General features: G+C 37.4%; 1 protein-coding gene across 1 annotated transcript in view; it reads right to left on the bottom strand.

The window, feature by feature from the left end:
- Positions 1-27,010, bottom strand: part of LOC124156137 — a 372,909-nt gene that overhangs the window by 31,489 nt on the left and 314,410 nt on the right. Inside the window, exons 4-7 of the mRNA XM_046530481.1 lie at positions 10,464-10,724; positions 8,251-8,408; positions 6,562-6,805; positions 4,879-4,988 (exon numbers count right to left, since the gene is read on the bottom strand). Coding sequence (XP_046386437.1) covers positions 4,879-4,988; positions 6,562-6,805; positions 8,251-8,408; positions 10,464-10,724 — 773 coding nt within the window. The remainder of the gene's footprint in view (positions 1-4,878; positions 4,989-6,561; positions 6,806-8,250; positions 8,409-10,463; positions 10,725-27,010) is intronic.

Genomic DNA, 27,010 nt, shown 5'->3' on the forward strand with positions numbered 1-27,010 from the left:
AAGTCACTATATATATAAGTCAAATCATCTCCAATAGGACGCGTCAAACCTACTCATACATAATTTAATTTTCATTGCCTTTTTTTACCCATTAAAAACTACAACTATTTATTGAAACTGTCATGTTTAAAATGAAAACCAGTGGAGGCATTTGCTTATATCTTGGTATCAATTCCTTAACAATTCAGAAAATAAAAAGGTAAAATTCACAAGTTTTAGGAAAAGTCGAATCTTGAATACAGCCTCTAAATGTTCTCTAAAAATTTGAAGATTAGGGAGTAGGTGTAGGATATGTCGTGCAAAGCCAGGAATATGACACGCAGAACGGCGGGAGCGACGCATCTCTTTAGGGAACTAACTGGTGGGAAAGTAGTATTTTAACTAAATTGAATAAGTCAAGGTCAGTCAAAGTCAAGTATTTTGCAGTTCGAAAAAAATTAACAAAATCTCAAATTTAACAAAAGTGTTTGTACCAAGTCTTCTCCCCATTGTTGAGGAAAATTCAACTGTGTTTTCCAACACAATTGAATTTAACTCCACTAGCGTCACGAAAGGAATTGAGAAAACCTGCTCTTGTTCCCAGAATTCCCTTCCTTAGCCCCAAAAGCATGTCCTTCTTCGGGCAATGCATTTTTTATCTTTTTACCACTTTTCTTTCTTCGCCGGCCAGTTTACCACACCAAGCCGAACCTCGTACTTTTCTCGAGGGAGGGCAATACAAGCGAACAACGCATTCCTTCCAGAGTGCTGGAGGTGCATCGGAAGGAAAAATTCTAAGGATCGAAATGGTTCCTCGGGCAGTCTTCTCATACCTCGCCTTCGATGGTCTTCCAAAGCGCCCACTGTACTCCATATAACCGGTTCACTACACACGATGGGCTATTCCCTGCGGTGAAACTCCTCAAGGCCGTCCCGTAAGATGAAAGAAGAAGAAAGCACATCGTAGTACGTGAAAGTGTCTACGTTTGGCTGAAGAGCACGAACTAGCTGATACAAAGGAAGGGGGAGGCACTATTTGACCCGGACAAGTTTGCGTGATAGCCCACCGATAAAAGTTTATTGCAGACGGACATTGAGGGGAGGTTTTTAGTTTCCCAGGGCCGATTCTTGGAGCAGTTGGAAAAATGAATACGGTACGAAGTGAATATTTCTCTATTATGAACTAAAATAAACAATAGTATTACACCAATATAAAATAATATGAGGATAGACCCATCTGGTATTTATAAATTTAAAAAAATCTCACGACACAGTCAACATTAAAATATGTGGCAAACTTTGAATTTAAACGAAAAGAAAACTAGGTAGGTATCTATTTAAACGAAAAATACCTATCGGGAAAAAAATACTACTGCAAAGAAGAAAGGAGAAAAATAGGAAGTAGGTGAATAAATAGTGTAGAATTTAAGGAAATTTTAATCAATAAAAATTGATAGTTATATCTTTAAGTTCTATAGGGATCCTCAAATTCTGCTGTAAAATATTTTTTACGAAGTAAATTAAATTTAAAAGTTTCTCTCATGGTGACTTTAAAGGAGATATACCCTTCGAATCAAACACTTTCCGAGGCACAATTACCCATTTTTGAGCAGAGTAACAACTTATTCTCTTCAATTAGAGCCTGTGCAAGAAGCAGAAAATTGGAGCAGTGCTTGCTTATAAAAATGCCTCGGAAACGTATTAACCTACCACATATTTAATGAATATCGAAGCATAAACGATAAATATACTATGAGAATGAGGTTAAAATTTAAATTTTAGCATTAAATTCGATGAAAGAAATAAAATGTAATCATTTATATAAAGAACAATATCTCGCCAATGGTAACATAAACAAGTACCTAATCATGAAATTAAAGAAACAAAATAACTTAAATGAATTAATTTTCCAGAATAAAATAAACATAAATTAGGCCTCTGTTATCTTTCTCACTCTCATGAATAAAACGTAAGAAATAACTAACATTTAATATTTCAGTCTGCGGAACTAGAAAGAAAATGAAGGGAGATCTAATGGAATTATGATTACGGATATCTTAACACCGGAGAAATTTTATAATGCTTATCATCAGTAATACGTAATATCCTTACGACGATGATATCTTCACATAATATTGTAATTTAGCTTTCCATGAAAAAAACGTCAATTTTTGATTGAAAATCACTATACCCTAAAATGCATTATTACCAAGTTTTTTTTAAAATCAGGCATTGGAAAAGCAAATACCAGAATTGAATGCTTTTAAAAATGCATGCATATTGTTTTTATAAAAATAAAATTTCTTGCGTGTTAATGCAGAAAAATTCTATTCCTAAAAAGCTCTTTCTACATCCCTTTCATGTTTATCTTAGATGGCACATGCATCTAAGTGAACAAGAGAAGACAAAAAATTATGCTCCCTATCATTTAATTAAATGAGCATTTTTTTGTTTTGGCCACTGAAAAACTGTTCAAGGAAGCTAATGTAGTGCTAATACTTTTCTTAAAATGTCATAATATTAATTATATTATAACTTATTAACATATTATAACTTATTAACATTTGTGGCGCAATTTCAGCATGAAAAATAGTAGTTCCATTTTTTCGATCTATTGTAGCTTAACAGAACAGCGAAAATTAGCCGATAAAAATATCCGGAGTAAGTAATAGATAACCATATTGATTTTCAGCAGCTGTGACTTATCATTAGATGTAATTAATGGAGATATTAAAAATAAAAAAAATCGTTTGCTTTAAAGCTTGTTCAAAACATCGATATCCATATCCAAAAATATAAATATCAGTCTTCTTTTCCCCGTCAACTTCCTGTTTAACGTGAAATCGCTCCATTTCTATCACATTCCTTCTATAAAATATGGTCACCATAAGAATCAATGAATCACTACCATAGACTATAAATTCCAGCAAAATAAAAGTATTTTCCGGCGACACATCGCAAGAATTTCCGTTGTAATGCAATATACTACGCATGAAAGGAAATAAAGCACCGTAGAATATGTTTGGTGATAAAAAAATCTATAATTAAATTCGCAGAACCAACACAAAAATATAAGTTTTGCCTCTATATAAAGAATTAAGCCAAAGCTTAGCGTGGTGTAAGTACCAATTCCATTAAGAAAAACAACTTGGTCACTGTAAAAAGTAAGCCCAGCCTACCTTGATGTCTGTTACCTAAGAGGTTCCGAAAACCTGACCACGAATTAAAATAATTATTGAGCTGCAGAGTGGTCTTCCTGCTAAGGGCTTACTAGACCGACTGAACTCAAAAGAAGCGTGATGTAATTTGGAGACGGTGCGGACGGACGCAGGGCACCGGTTGCATTAGAGACGCCAGCCGAGATTAAAGGGACTACGTAATGCATTTCTTCGCTTGAGGGAAAGGAAGAAAAATTGCAGTAGTCGTCGCAGGAGCTCGGAGCCATTAAGCACGAAGGAGAAACGTCTCATTGGTAAGCAGCAGCACGCACATCGTCTCGACGGAAGAGCCGGAGGAAGGCATTTCCTTGATTCAATATGCTCTAAGCACGACGAAAACAATGCCCTCGTGAATGTCCCATCTCGGAGATGGCCGTAGGGCATCGCACCTAATGAGGTTTACATGGTGAGTGCCGACTGATGCGAACGAAAAATAAAATGCTCAAGTACCAAATGTTACCTTTTCCTTTGTGACGCACGAGATAATCCAGCGACGAGAGGAATGAACTAAAGAGAAGGAGATATTAGCTACTCTGAAGACGTAATAGTAAAAGAAATCTTTTGTTTCGTCATCCAAACGGCATAAAAATGGCTAATTATAGGAAATATTTAGCATACATATTACATTTAACTAATGTATGGCATAAATAAGATAGGTAGTGATAACATTACTTGATTTCCTCTAAATAAATCGGTTTCTTCCTTTATTGAAAGTTGAAAAGTCAAAACTTGGATGTTTCTTTGTAGCTTGATAAGCTTCCATTCCACTTGGTAGCCCGCTAATTATATGAAATATTTAGCAAAAATTAGATTAAACTAAGGCATGGCATAAATAAGATCGGTAGTGATAACATTACTCGATTTCCTCTGAAAAAATCGTTTTCTTCCTTTATTGAAAGCTGAAAAGTCAAAACTTGGATGTTTCTTTATAGCTTGATAAGCTTCTATTCTACTTGGTAAGAGAGTTCTTTGGCTCTTATTTAATTAAGATGAATTTTACTACATGGATTTGAAGTATTGAGCCAAGCATGCATCTGAAGCAGCTTCTTTATAGATGTTAAATAAAAAAATATTTAACTAACAGGTGTAATCATTAAAGATAGTCAACAACCTTGGAGAAGGTTATTCTAGAGAAGTCTATTAAGAGCTTTTACATGAGAATTATCACATTTTACGTAAATTCCTCGCTATTAGGTGAATTAAAAACCTTTCGTAGCACTAATAACCATGAGGAGTGAGGGCTAGATGTATAGTCTTCAGGATCTCTAGCATAGCAACGTATTTGAAAAAAATAGGAGGTCATAAATGATAGGTCCTTATCAGAGTGTAAACCTTGTCATCGTCACACTAGCGTGAATATTTGATGAGACATAAGAAGAATATTGCTCCAAACAGTGCTCGTGGCCAAAGTCTCCGACCAGAAACGTCTCTCACCGCCCAGTAAAGGTTTATTGGTATAACGAGGGCTTTCGATGGATTATGAATATGCAATTGATGGAGGCAATCCCTCTGAGAGAACCGCCCGAATCTGTGAATTAGGAATGGCTTGCATCCTCGCAGCATTGGCGTAATTATTGAGGCGTTTTTCGGGGCAGCCTCGGGGGTGAGGAATGGTGGGGTGGAAGGGGTAGGGTGTGTGTGAGAGAGAGTTTGCAAGGCGCGCCGAGTAGATGGCACTCACCGCGCACTCGTCTTCGTCCCAGCGGAAGCGGCAGTTGATGCGACCGTTGCAGCGCAGGCTGCTCGAGATACAGGTGGCGTCCTCGCAGTCGTACTCGTCCGGGCCGCATGCTGCAACGGAAGAAATGAGATGAGTTATATTTGCAAGGAACTCGCATTCGCTCGCTGGCAGAGCTCAACCCCTCCCCCAGACTTCCTCGGAAGTACAACTTCGTAGGCGTTTTTCGGTCACTCTGCCAATTCTTACAATTTTTGCCGAGCCCTTTGACGCAACACCGCATCTCCCTCCATTTTTGGGATAGCAATTCACAAAATAGTGAAATCGCATGATTTGGTCGAAATTAAAAGTGATACGATCGGTCTCTCGACGCACAAGTATCACGCGGTCTAGATGCGAAAAAGAGCATTTTTGAAAAATCGAATTTTGACCTCCAAACGTCCCTAAAAAGTAGAGATATAAAGGCAATTCGAAACAGTGTAATAGGTGTAATATTCATAGGGCTTCAGCGATTTTGGAGGGTGGAGGATTGTATGACTTTTTGTCGCATATCGTCTCGTTCACCGCAAACCTTTGTAAGAATCAGTCAGCCAGTCAGTCAGCGGTTGGAAGTGGATTTTATGGTAAATACATTATTCAGGACGGACAAGAATCACTCACATTTATAGCATTGTACAAGGTAGTAGGTTTCATTAGAAAATCCAATCTCGACCAAAACAGAGACATAAGAAAGCAAGTCATAGATATGGTGAAAAATTAACTGAGTATAAATAAATATTTTAAATATACATCTGACCAACGTATTGCGAAGCAATTATATCCAAACTTCTTCATGAAAATCATTGCAGTTCAGACGACACCTGTTCAGAAATAAAGTTTTGATGCGTGAATAATCTAAGTCAATTAAATGGTCATTATTATTTAATCAATAATTAAATGGGGTCAACATAAGATAAATAAGAAAATAATCTAAGTTTGTTTTTAATTATGCCTGTGAATCCAGATTTTGATACCACTAAGCTACGCCTTCTATTATTTCTTTTGATCCAAGTAATATTGAGGGTTGTGTAAGAAATAATACGCGATATTAGATCAGCATAAGTATACCATTAAAAGACAAATTCTCTTTGTAGGCTGAAATGGGCACATATGATTTGATTTCAATACGTGTTGGTCTCACACAATTTATTGGAAGATTATCTTTAAATCACAAAAGAATTTTTTTTACTACTTATGCAAAGAGCAAAGTTGTTTTGGCACGGAGGGGGTGGAAAATGTCATAATTATGTTCAAAGGTAAGTTTAAATTTTCTGAGGCCCGGGCACCGTTACATCAATTTTAGGTAAGTACCGCATAAATCCTCGCATTATCAAAAATCACACTATTGGAACTACTGCATAATTATCCAGAAATTTAGATGAAGAGTAGGTATAGCTTTGAACGTAGGTTTTCGCAGCGAGGGGCATCGTTGATAATGGCTTCCGGGTGCAGCTGCGTGTTGCGCTTTGTCGTGCGAGCTTTCGCGACCGTTGCAGGACGCATCATCGGGCGATGATGCGTCCTGCAACGGTCGCGAAAGCTCGCACGACAAAGCGCAACACGCAGCTGCACCCGGAAGCCATTATCAACGAAGAGTAGGTATGTTAATTACTGCCTGCAGGTGTATTGATTAGGTGCATCACTAACTTTGTCCGGTGGGCTTGTCCTTGTATGCGGTGAAGAGCGCCTCGAAGGTGGAGTTGACGGCCTTGGCCTCCGTGTAGAAGTGCACGTGCAGGATGTTGGTCTTCGATACGACCGAATCGGCGATGGAGCCGCAGAAGTTCTTGAGGCGGTGCGGCAACTCGGTCATCTCGGCGAAGATATCCACGTAGTTCGACTCGCAGTCGTTCGGATTCTCCAGCTTGAACTTCTGGAAGGCGAGCATGATCTGGGGGGAGAGAATGGGATCCATGATTTGAAATGCCCCGAATGATGCTCTGATAACACAGGCCAACAATGAAAAAACTTTTTTACTGAAAATACCTTATTCTTATGTTTTTAAAGTTACTAAATCCAAACATGATGGTTTTAAAGTTGTATCACCCACCATTTATTCACATTTTACAGTTAAACTTATGACATCAAGCAATATTTTTAGAATTTAATAGCTTTTTATAGTTATAATAAAATTGAAAAAGTAGGTCTAATGAACGAAGATAATGGGGGATTACTGTTGGTACTTCACCGAGAAGTTCAGCAAGCGATTCATCGCAGAAAAAGCTACACAAGAAGCTTAAAGGAAAAAAGGGAAAGAAAATGTAGACCAATTCCAGTTGACGAGTGAACCCTGTACTACACGCTGTAGTAATACATGCAATTTTATCACGATGTAGTGAACAGTAAATACAAACAATTTTATGATGTAACACAGTGTTTCATTGATTTCCCAATATACCGTATAGGGATATTAGACTGAATATTAAATACATATTGCTTGAAAACTATGGGTGATACAAAAATACTAAGGCCAGGTTTGGATTTGGCACATAAAAATCTATAAAGATCAGCTATTAAAATAAAAAAAAGTTTTCAAACAAAATTTTTTGTGGGCCTGTGTAATTTACATCGAAGTATCGAAGTGAGTGACGGAGGGTTGTAGGTCAAGAAGTATACGACATCAAGGGTTCATCGCCTCATGACTGTTTGGTTATACGATGAAAAATGGATATGCATAATTATCCATAAAGATGTACGATTTAATATCATAAGGAGAAGAAAAAATTATTTGACTCACCAAACCGATTCTTTTCTCATAAATGTTTCCACGACAAAAGTTAGTGAGAATCACTATAAAATCTTAGATTTACATACTTAATTTTTGCAGCAATACGTCGTTCGGGTATTTGGTTGCCCTTGACAACTACATCGTGGTCATTCCTTTTGATGCATGGCCAGTGGCAAGTGGCCATTGACCACTAGGTAGCTTTTTGAACTGTGCCTTGCATGTCAATCTTCATCAGTGCTTTCGATATTTGCTCGTGCATGAGCCTGTGTGTATGTATATCAGTAATGAAAAATTCAAAGCACTGTACGGAACAAAAGGATAATGGTGTGTATCGGTAAAAGTGCCACATGAGTGAAGAGGGGTTAGCGGATGATAGTTGCAAAATCTGCTTGAAAATAAATGCTACACCCACATCTCATTTTTATGACAGTGAAAAATAAACTGATCAGCTTTCGATTGTATGCATTCATTATTTTTTTCACAGATCATCATAGCGTCGGCGATATTTATCAAGGGCAAATGTTTGTGCTGGGACTTCGGTAATATTTCAAGGAGAGTTGATTTTAAGGAATAAATAAGGTTAATATATAAACACAAAAGGCACTCACCCTCCATCCATCACGGACCTTGATGACCCACATACAATCGAGGGGAATATTATGCTCCACCGTAGTGCGGATTCTTTCTGCACTGATGTCCGACTTGTTGATAAATCCTTCGTCCCCACCCACGTTGAAAAAACAGTTCTCCACGGGCACGTTGTCAACTGGAATATGGAAGGAAACAAAAAAATGAGCTCAAACACTTGAAAGGAATATGACGAGTTCAGTCAAGATAAGGTATCGTAGCGTAAGGTGACGACGCGTCGTGACTCCTACTCAACCAGCCTTTTTTTGGTAAAGTATTACCAGGTTGGTACTTCCGCCATCATCTTGAAATTCGTGATGTGAAGAAGATGGACTATATTTAACATAAGCCCATATCTATTGTTTGAAAACATTGACAATTTCTCTATTATATGAAAAATATTTGTATTTGAACTACCACGAAATGTTGACAAAGGTGTGCTGAAAAAATTAAGACAAGAGTATAGGCGTTAAACGAGAAAAACATTGAAAAAAAAACATATCACAACTGTTTACACCTCTTCTCTTAAAAAAACGCATGTCTCCTGCACAACTGGCTGTGCTAGGAATTTTTCTTGCCGTATTACTCGTTATCATCTTAATATCTTGATGATGTGAAAAGAAAACCATGGTCGTCATTTACCCCCATCTACACCATGAAAATTTTACATGGTAATGTGGTAAAATTCTTGGACCTCAGAGAAAGCTGACAACATACCACCGTTTACGATGATTTCCAGACAATAGCTGAAGAGTTGAACGAGCGATAAGTCTCGAAAATAGGTCAATTGAACGGAATGAATGCGTTAAAATAATTAAAGCTGAGAGATTACTATAGTTTCCTAGCAATTTCCGGAAACTTTACCATCCTTGAATTATTCTCAGCTAACGTTCGGCGTAAAAAGAGTCATGAAACAAGGTTAGCTATATTTAAAATAAATTCATCAAAATGAGATGATTCTTAATAAAATGTTAAAAAACGTATTATATACGATAGATAAATTTAAAAAAAACTGTAGCAAGGAATATTTAATGATAAAAACGTGTGTTCTACGGCAATAACCAAAGAAGGCAAGCTAGACACAAGTCATGATTAAAATTGACGCTCGGGCATGAGAACTACTACTCTGACAGTGTTGAAAAAAAATAGAGTTGAATAAGGAAACGGTATTAAGAGAAATCATAAAAGTCCAATCAATGAAATTCTGCGGCAAAGATCATTTCGTAGCACAAGAATGATGCCGATGGGAAAGAAGTTTTGAATACAATTTTCCAAGAATTGCCATAATTAAAGACCAATTATAAATTCAAAGAGAAACATTAGTTGTCGTAAAATTTAATTCCCAACGCTAGACGACAGTCAAAAAACATATTAAAAAATATGCCGAGACCTATCAATTTGACAAAAGATGACCATATACTTCGATTATTTTAGCAAGATGCAGTAGGATTTGTCCAGTATGGAATAATGAGGTGCAATTTGTCTAAAAAATTACTTTAGACTTCAAGGTTGCTTTAGGCCGACTTCATTGCCAACTTCATCGATGATGTAGTAACTTTAAAATCTGAGTTGTATTGAAAGTTTTCGAAAAATATTTCCATTATTCCCCGAGAGACATGAATGACTTGGCGGCCGTTGTACGGGGGACTTAGGCCGAAATACGTGTTATGAAACAGAGGCATGGGAGTAAATTCAAGTATTTTTTAAAAACCTCTAGGGGTGAAGGGAAACAACGAATTTTCTTAATTTTTCCGACAGAAGAAAGGGGTGGGTCTTGGCATTATTTACGCAGGACAGAGAAATACCTCTCTTTAGCAAATAAAGGAAAAATGGTCGAGTATGGAGCATTGTAGATTATACAGAGCAACAAAATAACACATAAAGGCCATGTATAGCAGTTCGCGTACCAATAAAAATTATTCACAAATACTACTTAAGTAACTTAGCATTACGATCACCACTTATATTACTCATGTGGCTTTTCAAAAAAAAACATTTTAAGAGTTTTTATACTTTTGTACATACAATAGAAAACAATTGAAAAATGTAACGGTGAAAATGTGGGGAGTGGAATCATACAAGGGATTAATTTTTCTTACGAGGAGAACATATAATAAATAATTAACAGATTATAGAAAATGGCAAAAAATATGATTACATCATAGCATCATGAGTCGTTTCAAAAGACACTTACGGTTCTCTGGCTTCGGTATGACTGTGTAAACCGCGTGGAAGCCGCTGTACTCCGCGCTTTCGTCCGAGTGGAATTTCAGGTGCAGGAATGGCCCCGAGGATGTGATCATGGGCGGGAAGTTGTGACCGCAGAATCGACCCAGCTGCGACGAGAAGCCGTACGCACCATCCCGAACCTCCAGGTAGTCGAATCGACAGTCGTCACTCGGCTCCAGGTGAAACGCGTCCCGGAAGTCCAGGCGGAGGAGATGATTCTGTTTGGCTGAGGAGATAATAATAAAAAAAGACCATCAAAACAAGGAGCATAGACGGATAGGTCTAACGAATATACTGAATATTCCGCACACCTCAATTTGGTAAACCTATACCTGTTTCAAAACTCCATTTCCGTTCCTAACATCTACATCTACATACTACCCTGCAAGCCGCCTTATTAGACGTGTGGCAGGGGGTGTTAAGACACCAGCCGTTCACACACAAAAAGGAAATGATATGACGAAAATACGCCCCATTCTCATATTCCGATACCCATCTGTTCCCCAGAATCGAGTTACGTTATTACATCCAAGTTTAACCTCTCGCTCTCACGGTAATTTCCGTACTCACTCCCAGAAAGATCGATTCAAGAACGCGTAATGCATTATATAAAAATGTACATATAAAAATTCCTTTTTATATGACCATTGAGTACTGTAGAAGAATAAAATTTCATCAAGAGTAATGGACAATTATATAATATCAGCATAAAATTGAAAATATAATGAACAAACATTGTTAGATGGGATTAAACATGGGTTCTATATATCGGCACCTTGAGCGTCTAAGGGTTTAGGATGGATGGAAGATGTGAGAGGAGATTAAAGAGAGATTAAGAGGAAGAGAATGAGGAGGAGAGAGGAAGAGAGAAGGGAACTAAGGTATGGAGGCCAGCGGTAGGTCTACGTGCTGGGGGTTGATCCGACCAAATATTTTCTGGGAGGAGAGAAGGGGATTTAAAATCCTATCCTCCCTCCTAATTTAAACATAGTTACATTGACGCATTCTCCATGAAAAAAAATTGCATTTTCACTTGAGATGTTACGTGCATGTCATATATCAATCTTCAATGTACAAAGTGCAATAAAATTTTCTCTACATAGCACTTTATGATGTGTATACCGTAAGTTGGCGTACGAGCCCGCGAAGTACCTGAGCCGCGAGCAAAGGAGGGGAGGATAGGACCGACAAAAAAAAAAACTGTATGGGACCGACACAGGTAGCTGCAATGTCCGTTCGCCCGTCCCTTTCCTACCCCCGACGAAGGCAACTAGCACCTCTAATAGAATTATAAGCTTTTTTTACTCTCATAATATCTCAATCTAAATAGCATATTTGTAAAGTATTAAAAAAGTTAAGAAGAATGATATAAAACACCAAGTCCTCCGATAATAAATAACGAAATGGTCGAACGTTATTTTTTAGCCGATATACTGTATGTTTACAAAAACCAAATAGCCGTGATAAAATCAGGGCCCAGCTGTGAAGAAGCAAGAATTAAGAAAGGAGTGCGACAAGGCTGTACATTGTCACCCGTAATTTTCAACGTTTACATTGAAAAAGCCATTAAGGAAATCAAAGAAAAGGCATTGGGAGTGAATATCCATGGAGAAAAAATAAGCATGCTAAGATTTGCCGATGACATAGCCGTTATAGCAGAAACAGAGAAGGATTTGAAAAATATTCTGGTTAATATGGGTAGGGTAATGAGTAGATATCAACTGAAAATAAGCACGAAGAAAACCAAGATCTTAGTATGCAGCAGAAGAGAAGAAGTCAAGACCAACATTAAAATAGGGAGGCAAAAACTGATAGAAGTGGATGAATTCTGTTATTTGGGAAGCAAGATAACTAGTGACGGGAGAAGCAAGAAAGAAATTATCAGCAGAATAGCCCAGGCGAAGAGAGCATTCCACCAAAAGAGAGACCTGCTTACAGCGGGAAACTTAAATATGGATGTAAAGAAACAATTTATAAGAACCTACATCTGGAGTATGCTCCTATACGGAAGTGAGGCATGGACAATGACCGCAGCGGAGAAAGCAAGGATAGAGGCCTTTGAAATGTGGTGCTACAGAAGAATGATGAAAATCAAATGGATCGACCGAGTTAGTAACGAGGAAGTCCTAAGAAGGGTAGGAGAGAAGAGAAGCCTCATGGAAACCTTAATAAGAAGACGGAACAACCTTATAGGCCACATCTTGAGACATGATGGCCTGATGAAGACAATCGTCGAAGGACAGACGGAAGGCAAGAATGGAAAAGGAAGACCTCGAACAAAATATATGGAACAAGTAAAGAGAGATGTGAAAGAGAAGAAATACGTAGGAGTGAAAAGATTAGCTGATAGGAGAACTGAGTGGAGAGCTGCGTCAAACCAATCCTAGGATTGTTGACCAGTGATGATGATACTGTATGTTTAGTTTTAACTTTCGACCATTTCGTTATTTATGATCGGAACACTTCGTGTTTTATATCATTATTCTTAACTTTATTAGTACTTTACAAATACGCTATTTAGATTGAGATATTATGAGAAAGTAAAAAAAGTTAATAATTCTATTAGAGGTGCTAGTTGCCTTCGTCAGGGGGAGGAAAGGGACGGGCGAACGGACCCGCCAGCTACCAGTGTAGGTTCCATGAAGTCTTTTTGTTGGGCCTTTCCTCCCCTCCTTTGCTCGTGGCTCAGGTACTTCGCGGGCCCGTGCGCCAACTTACGGTACACAGACTATAGCATCTAAATGTCCATAAATAATTAGAAGATAATAGTCTTGTGGGTCGTATGAAATTATTTCGGGGTAAGAGGGTAGTCAGCCCCTGACATTTGAGACCCTTTGGGAATTGTGGGAAGGGATATAGTTCCCTCTTTCCTCTGTTCCTCCTCAGACCTTCGTACTACTCCCTGTCACCTCCACATCACCCCTTCAATTGGCGACACTGGCGGACCCACGGGCGAAGGGACGAATAATTAACCACTTACTATTCATTAGTGAGGTAGGGTGGCCTAAAGCAATCGAGAGAGGAGTTACGATGCTGGTATGGGGATGGAGTACCAAGGATTGGCGAGGTACGTTACTCGAATAAATTGTTTGAGGAATGGATCAAGTCAATTGATAAGTTAATTGCAGCGGTTTTAAATTCAATGTTCGCAATGGCGTCCAGCATGAGTGAAGCCGAAATTTATTAAAAGTCTAATAAGATACTAGGTAAAATATGCTACCGTCATCGGTTGGTTAGCCACTATGTGTGTTTTATTGTGCAATTATAAAGCATCCGACCCGCTCATTTCTTTTGCCAATTTTGGTTTTAAAATTATGCAAAACAATTTGATGTAAGCATCAATACATTGCGACGTTTTTAAATATATTGTTATCGTAATTGCTTGAGGTAGTGTTTTCACTATATTTTTATTATAACCTTACCTTCACAATTTATGTCCGCTAAAAAAGATAATGCTATTAATCTGGCTATATAGTTCTCTATATCTTTAATTTCTGATAAAAAATGCACGGTAAAATGACTTAAGTTTACCCGGCCGGCATATTTCTCAATAGCATCCAGAAGACGCTCTCAAATGCGTGAAACCCTGATATGCAAGCAAAAATTTAATATTGAATCATAAATTGAACAGGTTCCACTGCCAAAGTCATAAGATGTCATTTTATAATGTTCCATTTGCGTTTTGAAACCGCGATCGCTAACTTCGTGCATTTGCATGCGCTGTATAAAGTTGTATACAGCAGATGCAAATTCACGCAGTTAGTGACCAAAGTTTCAAAACTCAAAGGAAACATTTTGGGCAGTTTCGTGCATATACTTCAGAGTTTTCGAGCTGAGAACGATCCTCGTTTTAAATAGCGAATCGAAGGCAGACATTGAAAATATCACGAGTTAAAGTGCCAAAGGACCACCTGAGGAACAACGAAAAGATTCCATGCTGTTAAATTAGTAAATATTTTTGTTCGGAGAATTTTCACGAAGAAGACATTGAAAGATAACCGATTCCCCAGAGGCTAATACTAATTTTCCCTTGTGACATAAAAGAGTCCTTCTAGTTTGTATGGTGCGTGGAGAGGCATAGTAGGTATGCAGAGTCTAGCGAGTGGTCACTTGGGAGTCGTAACTTGCATGTGTCATAAAATGGAGGGCCATCTGCAGGTTACGAGTCCCTTGAGGACGGCGAATGAATCAGGATGAAATCCGAAATGCCAAGGGTACCGATGGCTAAATAATCACAGACCAAATAATCAAAGGCCATATGTTTGTGTGCCGTTTTGCAAAAATAATTAAAAAGAAAGAGGAGCCCTGAGCAATGAATAATTCTGGTGTGATGAACTGTAAATAATTGAATTATTTTATTAGAAGCAGGTCACAGAAAAAAGTAAGTTTAAAAAATAGGTGATCATGAATGAAATAATAATAGACTCTGTGAAACTAATCTTCGAAAGTCTATATTCATCACCAATGATAAAAATGACTTTATTTTGATTTAAAGTTGCAAATGGTATATACGTCATATAACAATCCAATCAGTACAGGTATCTGTGTAACGAGGAAATAGAGAACTTTATCTATTTAAAGGAAGAAAATAAATCACTATGTCTCCCAATGAATATATTTATCTTACTTGAAAAAAAGACAGAGTAGCATAATATTACACAAAATAGATTAAAACACCAGACGATAACCCGACGTCTGCATATGTCAAATGTCTTCAACAATTTAGAATGAATTTGTTCCAACCTTGAATGAAGTCCATATCATAGTGAAAAACGTGGCAACAAAAATCACGGTAAGAGTTCCTAAAACAATGAAGAACGGAAGCTGAGAAAAAGTTCCATCACACAAAAAGATAAGCAATAGAACATAAATCAACTTTTGCCATTAAAGTTCATCTCGCAAGAAAGGACGAGTATTCATCCAGCTATTGTGAGGTTCATACAAAGCATCAAAAAGAGAAGACTACGCACACAAACGGCTCCCAGGCGATTTTTCTTTCTGTGCATCGCAGTTTCCCAAGATTGCAACCGGAGCCGCTTTGACTCGTGCACAATCTTGGGAATAGGCCAAACATCTAGTTGTAAACTTGGGGGGAAGCGGGCTCATAAAGTACGACCGGTGGCCACAAGTCGTGCGGAACGAGGTTACATCAACCTGCGTTACGAAAATTATGCTCCTGCATGTCCAACTCAAGGTACCCCTCACCACAACATCCTTCAACATCCCGACTCCATTTCCCGATCTCGGAAACGGGCGGCTGCCGGGCAACAACTACCTTTACCTCACCTCTACTCCTCCATAGAACGAGCCATTTCCGAGTGCCCTTTCTTCTTCCTCCACCTCCCTCTATCTCCCAACCTACCCACGTCCCCAGGAGAATAATTTCGCGCGCGTCTTGGTCTTCCCATTAGCTCCCAAGATACCGTTCCACGGACCATATCGAATTTACGTCCATTTACATTTGACCCCGCGGCCATAGGGCCCGTCAAACTAGAAACGAGTGACGAGGGTCTTGCTAACAATAAGCAAATCGCTTGCCTTCGGGGAAACCCTTCGAGACCCTTTCCCCACAGCTCTTCGTCAATCTCGCCGGAGAGAGATTGAGCAGGACTCGTGGAGTGTATTAAGGAACAAACCACATGGAACACCAGGGAGTGTTCCAGTTAATACCGAAACTCCAGTTTTGGGAAGGTCATCCACAATTTTGCAGAATTTTGAAGGCCACTTCCCCAACGTAGGGATGGAATACGGTGAGAAGGAATGATTAAAAGCCTCTAAATTAGAAAGGGTGGAAAATGAAATCCATAAAATAGGTTTATTAGCCAAAGAATAAATTACAATACTTAATATCGGTAGTGAAAAAATACGATATTTACTTTGAGTAGAAGTTAATTATCATGTGAAGTTGTAGAGATGCACACTTTATGGACAATTCACGATTTGTTCAACTGTTAAATCAAAGACAAACAAGAAAATCACTACGGAATGCATAATCAAATGAATATTTGAGAAACAGCAAAAAGTTTCCATGAGGTTTAAGTTCAAGAATTCATACTAATGTAACCCTAAGGAGTACTCCTTTTATTCCTTCCCTTCTAGGTAGTTACTTCATTAAATTGAAGTTCTTATTCATAAGGTCCTTCTTTTAATGCTTGAAGCTATTGTCTATTTGCCTTCTTCATGGGACCATTCTTCTAGTTCTCCCTCCATCACATTTTTAACGCACTTAAATAGCGAAATCTCATTTCAAGTGATATAATAACCAGGTAAGTGTACTAAACCAGAAATCAATTCATCGATAACCATCGATAAAAGTAGCTCTTAATCGAGTAGCTACATAAGCAGGAGCGAAAGAATTTCCCGGCATGGCCGAAATCCTGCACTCTTGAAAACGGTTAAATGAATCTCTACGGTATAAAGACACTGATTTAATATGTTAATTGCAGTTAGATAATTTAGGTTTAAAATGGAATATTTGTTAAATTAAGGTTTTGAAATGAATAAATATGGCTATTCTTGTACAATCTTTAGCGTTGCCACTTGAGAGAAGCGTGAGAATGATCGTACATGCACTCCAGAATGTATGGCAAACAACATCACCATTGGGTTTCCATACACACGATATTAAAAGAATTCTTTCGTAATTTTAGAATTACACTTCTAAGCGAGAAAAACTTGGGTGCGTCCGAGATAATATCTCGTTAAACTCAAATGTGAAGTGAAATTTGCGTACGTTAAAAAAGGAACGGTGAAAAGTGATAGGGTAAAAAATATGACGGATGAATTATTAAATTAGAGAATATTTCACAATCCAAATCGGTGGTATCGAGTATCCAAGCTTTGAAGCACTTCACTTTTAGTGAATTACCGGTACGAAATTACGAACAGTTTAAAAAAAAAATTGATTCATTCTTATATTTACGGTACAATATATGGTAGGCAACCATTAAATGAAAGAATTACTTTTCGATTTAATGATGGACAGAAAAAATATGATGAAGCTTAAATAGATTTGCCATGCTTTTTTCGCGGTGTATTAATATACATTGCCATTGCAGTCTACCTATGACTACAAAAAACTTAAAATCTGAAAAATCGACTCAATCAAACTCAAAAACATAAATATAGCATTTATGGAATAAATTGAAACGAAAAATAGGACATAGAAAATTAATCCCTTCTATCAACCCTTTTCAATTCTATTTTTAGGAAGACCTTAGGGTTTTGCAACATGTTATTACTCAATACAATTGTCACTCAATGAGGAAAGATTATCGATCACAAGAAGCGAGGTCTTGTTCAAAAGGTCGATAAAGTGTTACTATAATGGCAAAACACATATGAAAAAGTGTATTTCAAAAAAAATATATAATGCCTCAAAAATCTAGCATTGGCAATTAATGGCAACAAAACTAGGTATATTGCAAAGAAAGTTACTGATAGAGATTAATTCAATCATTCAAGTGAAAGTCCTGGCATTTTTAACGTTTATTTTTACGAAGAAATACACAAAAGACGATGATTACCGCGATTCAGTGCATTCAATATCCTCAGCGTGATACGTAAATATTTTAAGATATCGAGTAATATAAGTAGTAAAAATGATCAATATTTTTGCGATGCTTGCGGCACCTAAAAGTGCTTTGAATTCACACAAAGGGAATGATATATAATACCTTATGAGCGTGCTTTGAAGTATCTCATCAACACAGTCAAAGTTCTATCAAAATGCAAAAAAATCCAGCCAGATAAATAAGATAATATGGTTCAAATTCTATTCCACAGGTGATTATTTTCACTCTGGAATTATAGTGTGGGGCTAAAAAGTTTAAGGATTTTCATTCTTCGGATCAATATCATGATTCCATTAGCAACAAATTCGGAATCTCATCAAGTAAATTAGAGCTGCTATGCGTCGAATATCGCTCGTATAATTTTCAGCCAATACACGAAAAAGAATTCGTCATTAATATTGGATGACACACCCATCGGAAATGTACAGGCAACCTAGATTGATGATTTCGTAATACCTCAACTTGTAAAGAGAACCGCACAGCTTGTTGCTTTCGAATACGCAGGATGGAATTGGATGACCACGTGTCATGACATTAATCATCTGAGGTTGACTCACTAGCCGGATATCATAATCACCATCAAATATATCCCAAAGGGATTGATCCAAGCGAATTTGGCAATCATTACGTCCTTTGATGCTGAATTGCCTTGAATCAACCTATAAAAGGAATTGGATTTACATAAATTTTCAGGGCAATTGGAACATTACAAAATCCAAGTCGTAATTGCTATTTATACCGAGCTGAGATTTACGCCGAAAATTTAATTTTTCACTCATTTGCACAAATAACATGGTTTTGGGTATGAATTTGAGCAAGAAATGGATAGATATAGAAACCTGAAACACATGCTAAAGTGACTACCACGGGCTTTGCGGCAGAGCCATCCCTTAAGCGCTAATGCTAGACTTGGAATAGGAATGTTGATATTTTCAAACTCGCGGTTCTCAAATATTTGACGTAGTTGCCAATCGACAATTACTAATACCTGCATGCTAGGGGGATCTTGATCGCAGGTGTTTTGAGAGAAGTAGCTATTTTCGCAGGTCCTGAAGAGAGAAAGCAATTAACGTACTTGTTTATGTTATAATCACGTATAATTTAATTCCTTCTGAAATTAAAAACTCAAAATGCATTTGAGCTCTCTGATGAAATAATATTTCAAGTTATTCGATGGTGTATTTACGGATGTAGCATGAATTAACTGGCGATCAATTATTGAAATGCACGATTTATGAATTATTGATATGAACTATAAAATTTATCACAGTTTAGCGATTCTAAGCGAGCGATACGAACGTATGGATAACCTGGTTATGATAATTTTTAAAGTATTCTACCGATTAAGGTAGGTTTCCACAGAGTACTTAGGAAGAATTCTGGGAGTCTTCCCTCCCATCAAGCACTTCCCTATTCAATTCACAATAAGGCCTACTCCCTTTCATTCCATCTAAAAATCCTGTTCTTTTCCTTCCTCTCCTTCGTTCACCCAACGTTCTACCCTCCAATACTGTTTTCAACATCCCCTCCCCGCTAAGTACTCGCTCCATCCATACCTTCTGTCTCCTCTGTATCTCATTTAAAAGCTGCCTCTCCTCAACCACCATGTCCAGCACTTCATTGCTCCTAATCCTCTCCGTCCACTTCACCTTCTCCACTATTCGCCGCACCCACATCTCGAATGCCTCTCTCGTCCTCCTTCCTAAGTGTCCACGTTTGTACACCGTAAAGCGCTACCCTCCAAAACAGACTATTCACTAACCTTTTCTTTAAATTCTTACATAGTGAACCTCTCAGAAGCTCCTTTCTGTTCATGAGCGCCTCCTCATATGAACGCTTCCTGATATCATAGATATATGCCGGACATACTAAGGGGACACCAGGGACATGTTGCGATGGACATCTCAAAGATTGGATTTTTCAAACAGAATTATTTAGAAACGTTTCATTTAAATAAATCCCTACTGTCAAAATATTACCCAGGATGTTGAAATCAGGAAATTCTTCATAGGACATAATGTATTAGAGTTATGAGCCACTGCATATTTTATTGAGAATTTTTTGTAAAATAACTGGAGGATTTTTCGTCTCATGACTACGCCCTGTGGTTCTAAACCGCTTCTAACATACGGGAGCCAGTGATTGGAGTTGTGTGACCTGTATTGTGTACTTTAGGCAAGGTGGCTCGCTTTACAGCTTTGCCCTGAACGTCTAACTCCGAGTGCCCCGTAATCAGAAAGATCCTTTGATTGGTTTCGGTCGAATGCATCAACCACTTCCTGTAAAGGGAGCCAGAGAGAGAGAGCTCTCTACCATCTCAGTGTACCGTGACTCCCTCACAGCTAGATCAACCAAATTTCACCCGCTTTGAATAGTGATGGAGTCAAATGTTTCACAATCTCTAGGAGAGTTTTGTTTCATAATTGGACGAAAAATTGTGACTACAATATTCACATAGCATACTACCATGTGTAAAAAATTAAGTACTTGTATGGTACATATTTATATTCATGACCGATGAAGTAAATGTTCATGAAATAAATTATAAATCTTCATTGGAAACTTTGCAACTTAGTATACAAGATAGTATTCTACCATTAAAATTTCGATTTAACTATTATAAATAATACGTATGTCTTACAGTTGAGTCATTTTAAAGTCATAATTTCCAGAAAAATCTATCTACTTATCTGTACGCCAATATCGTAAATAGGGATAACGCAGTAGTTATGACATATGATGACATTTGAGAAAAAAGGAAAACCCTGTAGAAGCCAGAGATACTTACCAACAAAGGTTTTACTCTTTCAATAAAAGGATAAATCGCCAAAATCCTGATAAATCACAAAAAACACGTTCGAAAGACTATAAATTATTAGAAAATTGAAATAATATGATCGAAGTCACGCAAAGAAAACAATATAATTTACAAAATTTTACGGTACATATTTTTATCCATGGTTGATGAAGATCAATTTCAATTCTGTTTCACCATCCATAGTTGAAATTAGCTAAAATTTGAGGAACAATATGTCTCTGATTCCCTAATTAACCAGGTTGAATATCACGGGCGGTTCATTTGATTTATCTTGGAAGGTACGAACTAGAAAAAATATTTGAAATTTTATGTCATTTATATGATTATTAGTCCTTAAAAAATAGTAAGTTGCAGCTTAAAAATACGCCAGAAATATTGTTATCATTATTATCATATTGCAACGTATTATTATTCTCGCAATTTCATCTAATGTTTTCAATGCTAACCATAGGTTTTCATAGCTAGCGCTATGACGTGTCCCAGGTAAAACGGCCTAAAGAGTCTTCTGCGCCGCTCCTCTTTTCAATGCACCTTCCATCCACAGCCCTAAGCAATCCATCACGATCGAAAATAAAGGCACATTCTTGCATCACTTTTTCGGCTTTCGTCGCAGTCCTCTGATCATCATCATCATCATTAGTCAACAATCCTAAGATTGGTTTGACGCAGCTCTCCATTTCTTCTCTTATCCGCTAATCTTTTCATAGCTATATATTTCTTCTCTTTTACATCCTTTATAACCTGTCCTATATAACTCATTCGGGGCCGTCCCTTGCCCTTTTTCCCTTCCACTAGTCCTTCAACGATTGTCTTCATTAGACCATCGTGCCTCAAAATGTGGCCAACTAAGTTGTCTCTTCTGCTGCATAAGGTTTTTAGGAGGTTTCTCTTTTCTCCCACTCTTCTTAGCACTTCCTCGTTACTCACACGGTCAATCCATTTTATCTTCATCATTCTTCGGTAGCACCACATTTTGAATGCTTCCATCTGATTGCCGTTATTGGACGCCGTTTCCGACAGCAGCATTCAACGCAAGGCATGCTCAATTAATCGACGCTGTTAAGAGGGCCCGCTGAAGACTTAATGAGGAACGCTCAAGCATATAATCGTAGCGTGCGTGCTCTGCCACAGTTTTATTACCCACCTCAAAAGTATACTCTACTGAAAATCGTATCTTCGGAGCACATTCTACGCAAAAGGTAATGCAAATGTGGAATACATCGTAATTCACAAATATAATTACCTCGTTTAAGTGTACCTTTGAGGGAATTCAGTATAAAATTATTCAACCTGCATTTTGGTTCCAAATATTAAACGAAGGGAAACAAATATTTACAGAATGTACGCTTAATGTTTACGACATAGATAAATCTCATATTATAGCAGCAACAATAATTTTAATTAAAAAAAGGTTTGTTGGAGAATATTCATAAGTAATGAGGATGGCAAAAAAGAGGATGTTTAGGCGAGGTTTACTATAATGGACGAGACGAAACGGTTCGTGTTGCTGCGTATAAATGGAGGCCTGGGATGAAGCCTGCGGACGTGCGTATGAATACATAGAAGGGCCCCAAGAGTCGCTGTTTGGACTGAGGGAGGAAGTGTGATGCTGGATTGATGAGTGAATTAATACTGAGGGAGCGGAGCAGGCAGGTGTTTCGTGTTTTATGGGGAGACATCGCCTCGGCGGCGCGACCCACTTGCGCCACGAGCGAAGACGTTGCTGTGAGGGCCTGAACGTAGAACACTCGCTCTTCTTATGGCCAGAGAGAGAGAGAGAGAGAGAGAGAGAGAGAGGGGAAAGGAAGTGTCCTGTATTGAGGTGTAAAAGAATTTACTTACTCTATCACGTAGCAAAAGTCATTATCCTACAATAATAATGCCTGGATCACAGGAGTAATTGCTGCGCCCTGAATGCAGATTATACGCCTCGAACTTTACAAAAGATACAGTTTCCGGCGTCACACGGGGGAAATCTTTGATATTTATCATAGTAAGAGAACTTAACTATTGCCACACTTATTTCCTTCTACCGACCCAGGTTTTGGCATATAATGCCATTTTGAGTATAAAAATGGCATGAAACTGCACCTCCTTCAAGGTGAAAATGGCTTTATAAGCTGAAACGTAGGTCGGTAGAAGTAAATAATTGTGGTAATAAGCAAGTTCTCGCACTGTACTTATAATACTCAATTGCGTTATTGGCCTCTTATTTAATTTACGATTAAAGAGGCTCTATTTTAATTTTTGGAATGCACTTGCCTGTTGCTAAATGATATGAAATGAAAATCAATGGCTCCCGTTTATTCAATAAATGTTGGGTCTGATGAGTTATTAACAATCTCTAATTCCACCAAAGCCCTTTGCGCTACGAGATCGACAATGAAAAAATAAGAGCAATGCAAATTCTTTCGTGCCTGTTGCAAAGGCTTGCATGAAAAAGAAAATGGTATTGGTCGAGGATAGTGTCCGCAAATAACATCAAATACTAAATTTAAGAGAATATTCAATACCTGTGTTTCATCCGCTGTTCACAACATCGTAGCCTTAAAAGATTCATTCCGAAATTTATGACTAATAGTCGTAACACAGAGCAGTATTGAATAAAAAATTTTCATTTTTAAAATTAAGGATTGATTCGAGCATATTCACATTATCCAGAGCAAAATGTGAAATGTTTCTCGGTTTATTCGGCGGTAATGGTTGTCAGCATTTAATTTCTAGAATTTAATCAATTTATGTAACGAAACCCTTCTGCGAGGGAAATGAAGTATTCTGTAACTTCTTATTAACATCTTTAAGGTGATAGAATCCTTACTAGCTGAAAGAAGCCAGATACATTCTGCCTATATATTAATCCATAATTTGATCAGCATTGTGTTTTGTGTCTTCAATTCAGTACATCCATGCGGCCAACACTTATTAGAGCTTATCAATCATTAAACACACAGGGGTGATATCACCTTACTCTATATTCAATATTAACTTGTGAAACAAAGAGCCTTTAATTACCGTTATATGATATTTGTTATTAATCAAGGGAAAAAGATCATACGAAGAAATTAGAGTCGCATGGTGGTAACCAAATATACAATAATGAAATAGATAAAATAGAAAAGCCATGTCATCAGTCTTCAAACAAGGACTTTGTATAGAGACTGTCTTTATCTGAAGGTATCTGTTTATCAGATTCGTTAGTAATTATAATTCCATGATTTTATTAAACGCTTTATTTTTTGGTAATATATTGAAATTATAGAAAAATTAATGTTGAACTAAATAAAAAAGGAAGCCATACACCAAATGAAATAAATATTTGGGCAGCACCTAAGGTACATTTTATAATATTGAATCCATGACATGCGATTTTAAAATACAAATTCAATCGTTGTATTAAATATTTCTCGATTACGGTGAAAACGCAATTAATAAAGAAATATATTTGATTCTTCAAAAATCATATCATATTTTGCATTGATAATCCATCACAGGGAAATATTTATATTTAAAAATGGCTAATTAATTAATTTTTGTGTAATGAGGGCGTTTTTTCTGCATAAATTATATATACCTGATAACAAAAATAACATTTTACTCACAACAAATTTGTTACTTTTATTTATTTCTTTTGCCAGACTGGAGGTAAAATAACAACATGCATTTTTAAATGCAGAGATAATTAACTCTTAACTTAACAACATTGAAAAACTAAGCGTATTACATTCATTATAATTAGATGATACATTTAAGCGAATGAAAACTGGAGTAGGTTAAATAAATAAAAATTATTTAATCACAGTAGAAAACGAAATATAAAATAAAATAGCGGCATCTGCTCAACTTATCTTTTTCACCCATAATAATTGACCATCAAATGTCAGCTGAACTTTAATTTCTTCGTAAATTCAGCAATTAAAACATTATGCAACAAATGCTATCACTTGCAGCGTTTATTTACAACGGAGTGAAAACTCCACATCAACAAATTAAATATGGGCATAGTGATTAATTAAAGTCAGATACTTGGTTATAAAATATGTTTGTGTTACAGCCTTTCTATGACAAAAGGGATAAAAATAAATCAGGCATATTTATTTAGGCAGATATCTTCGATACAAACTTTCAGCCAATATAAAAAAAATACGTGGAAGATTTTCTCAGTAGATACGTGAATTGAGAAGCATTCAAATGGAGCTTTGATTCATCTAAATAAAATGGAAGTCTAAATATTTCCTGAAGGATTTATATGTTATGAAATGAGGTGAAATATGACTGAGTGAAGAATAAATGAAATGATGTCGTAGTAGTCTCGGAAGAGAGGCGCTACAATGAGCCCGAGTAGTTTTGGCTTTTGGCTTATTGAAGCGCCCATCTCCTGCTCATTAAAGGGATAGACCAGGTTAATGAAAGGCTAAATTATGGGTAAAGGTTAAGTGATAGGCCTTCAGTGTCACCACATGCCTTCACTGTTCACTCAAATTTAATTATAGAATACACTTGCAGAATCCACCGGGTCCCGTGTAAACGAAGACAGGATATTCACTCCGTCAACTATGCTTTTCTTCATGCAAACGTGCGTCGTCTGTATCCATAAATAGTCACACTTTTCGTCCACCGCAGTAAACAGATCAACTAAGTCAACTATGCATGTGAAAATTCCGGCACTTGCTCACGGATTCGTTCTAAAATGGATCTTTGGGTGACTTATAAATCTTTAAATTTTATTTAACTAAAATTAATCTTTTCCTTTCATTGGGACAAACATATGATAGCGGAAGCAAGCGCTTATAAGGATCAGAGCTGTTATTAATGATATTAAGTAACTTTTCTAGAATACAAACCTTAAGAAAGCCCTAAAACACTGAACTCTGATACTTAAATACTTGCCATAACTTACATGTAGTACGCTTAATTTCATCCTTGCCTAAAAACGCATAAATGATGAGTAGAAATAAGAAATCAGCAGTAGTTTTTTAGGATTATTAACCATAATTATGCATTTCCCATTCATAAATATGAGAAGAGAATCTGCGCTAAGAAGCATTAATTATATTTTAAATAATTTGACGAACGTCCACACTTTACCTGTCAAACTAACACTAACTAACTAACTAACACACGCAAACTACGACGCCCAAAACAACACAGGCTAGTATTTTGCCAGAAGTGGGTTTAATTTGACATTATAAGACTAAAGCGATTGGAATAAGCATAAAATTCGAAATTTTAAAAATGTTTATACCTTTTAACGAAACCATGTAGATTAAACAATATAGTTCATCGCTGCTGATGGAAATTGAATGAAAAAATATCTTATAAATAATAGCGCATCAACGGGCTCGCCATCATATTATTTAACTCTCGTTTGTGATAACGTACGAAAGTTTAGGAATCTCTCTCAGATTTTCGAATTTAGAAGTGCATGCCCTACATTCAATTAAAAAATAAATGACAGTGTCAGAAACGGTTTTTCATTTCGCTAGACAACCATCGCTGGTGACGAGAATGTGTCCTATCCGGGGAGAGGGTTAGTGGATGATTGCCTAGCAAAATGCAACAATCGGTTTCCCTATTTTAATTGGCTTTAAGACATGCAATTCAAAATTTCATTCCAACCCATTAGCAGCTCCATCCTCTTTCGTTTAATCTTCCGAAATCTTCGTATGAACTGCGTTTTCGGGTCCGCGTGAACGACCGCATTTCTAGCTCTTAACCCTACTTTCATGGCAACAGACGAGATACGAAAAGGGTTTAGCAGACCCACGCGATACAAACTTTCAATATCCTTCACCCTCCCATTCAGAAGTCAACTTTCTCCCTGGCAAGGGGTCGCGCGACCCCTGTGGCCATTTAGGGGGGGCGAGGGGGTTCCTCCCTTTGTCTCCTGTCCTCTCTCGCCTCCAGAGGGAACATTTCCATGGATCCTACCGCCTTTTGTGGCTCTGAACGCGAGGGAAAAGCTTGCAAGCAGGAGTAGTATGGGGATAGTTCTCGGGCGATAGAGAGCTCTCATATTGACTCTTCTGGGTCCCTCTCTCACTTCCTTCTTCTCGAAAGCTGAAAGTTAAGTGGGGACAAAGCGGACCATCTGCAACAAAAGGGAGGGCCTCCGCAAAATGT

The sequence above is a fragment of the Ischnura elegans genome, chromosome 3, assembly GCF_921293095.1.
Source record: "Ischnura elegans chromosome 3, ioIscEleg1.1, whole genome shotgun sequence".
NCBI classification, from domain to species: Eukaryota; Metazoa; Arthropoda; class Insecta; order Odonata; family Coenagrionidae; genus Ischnura; species Ischnura elegans.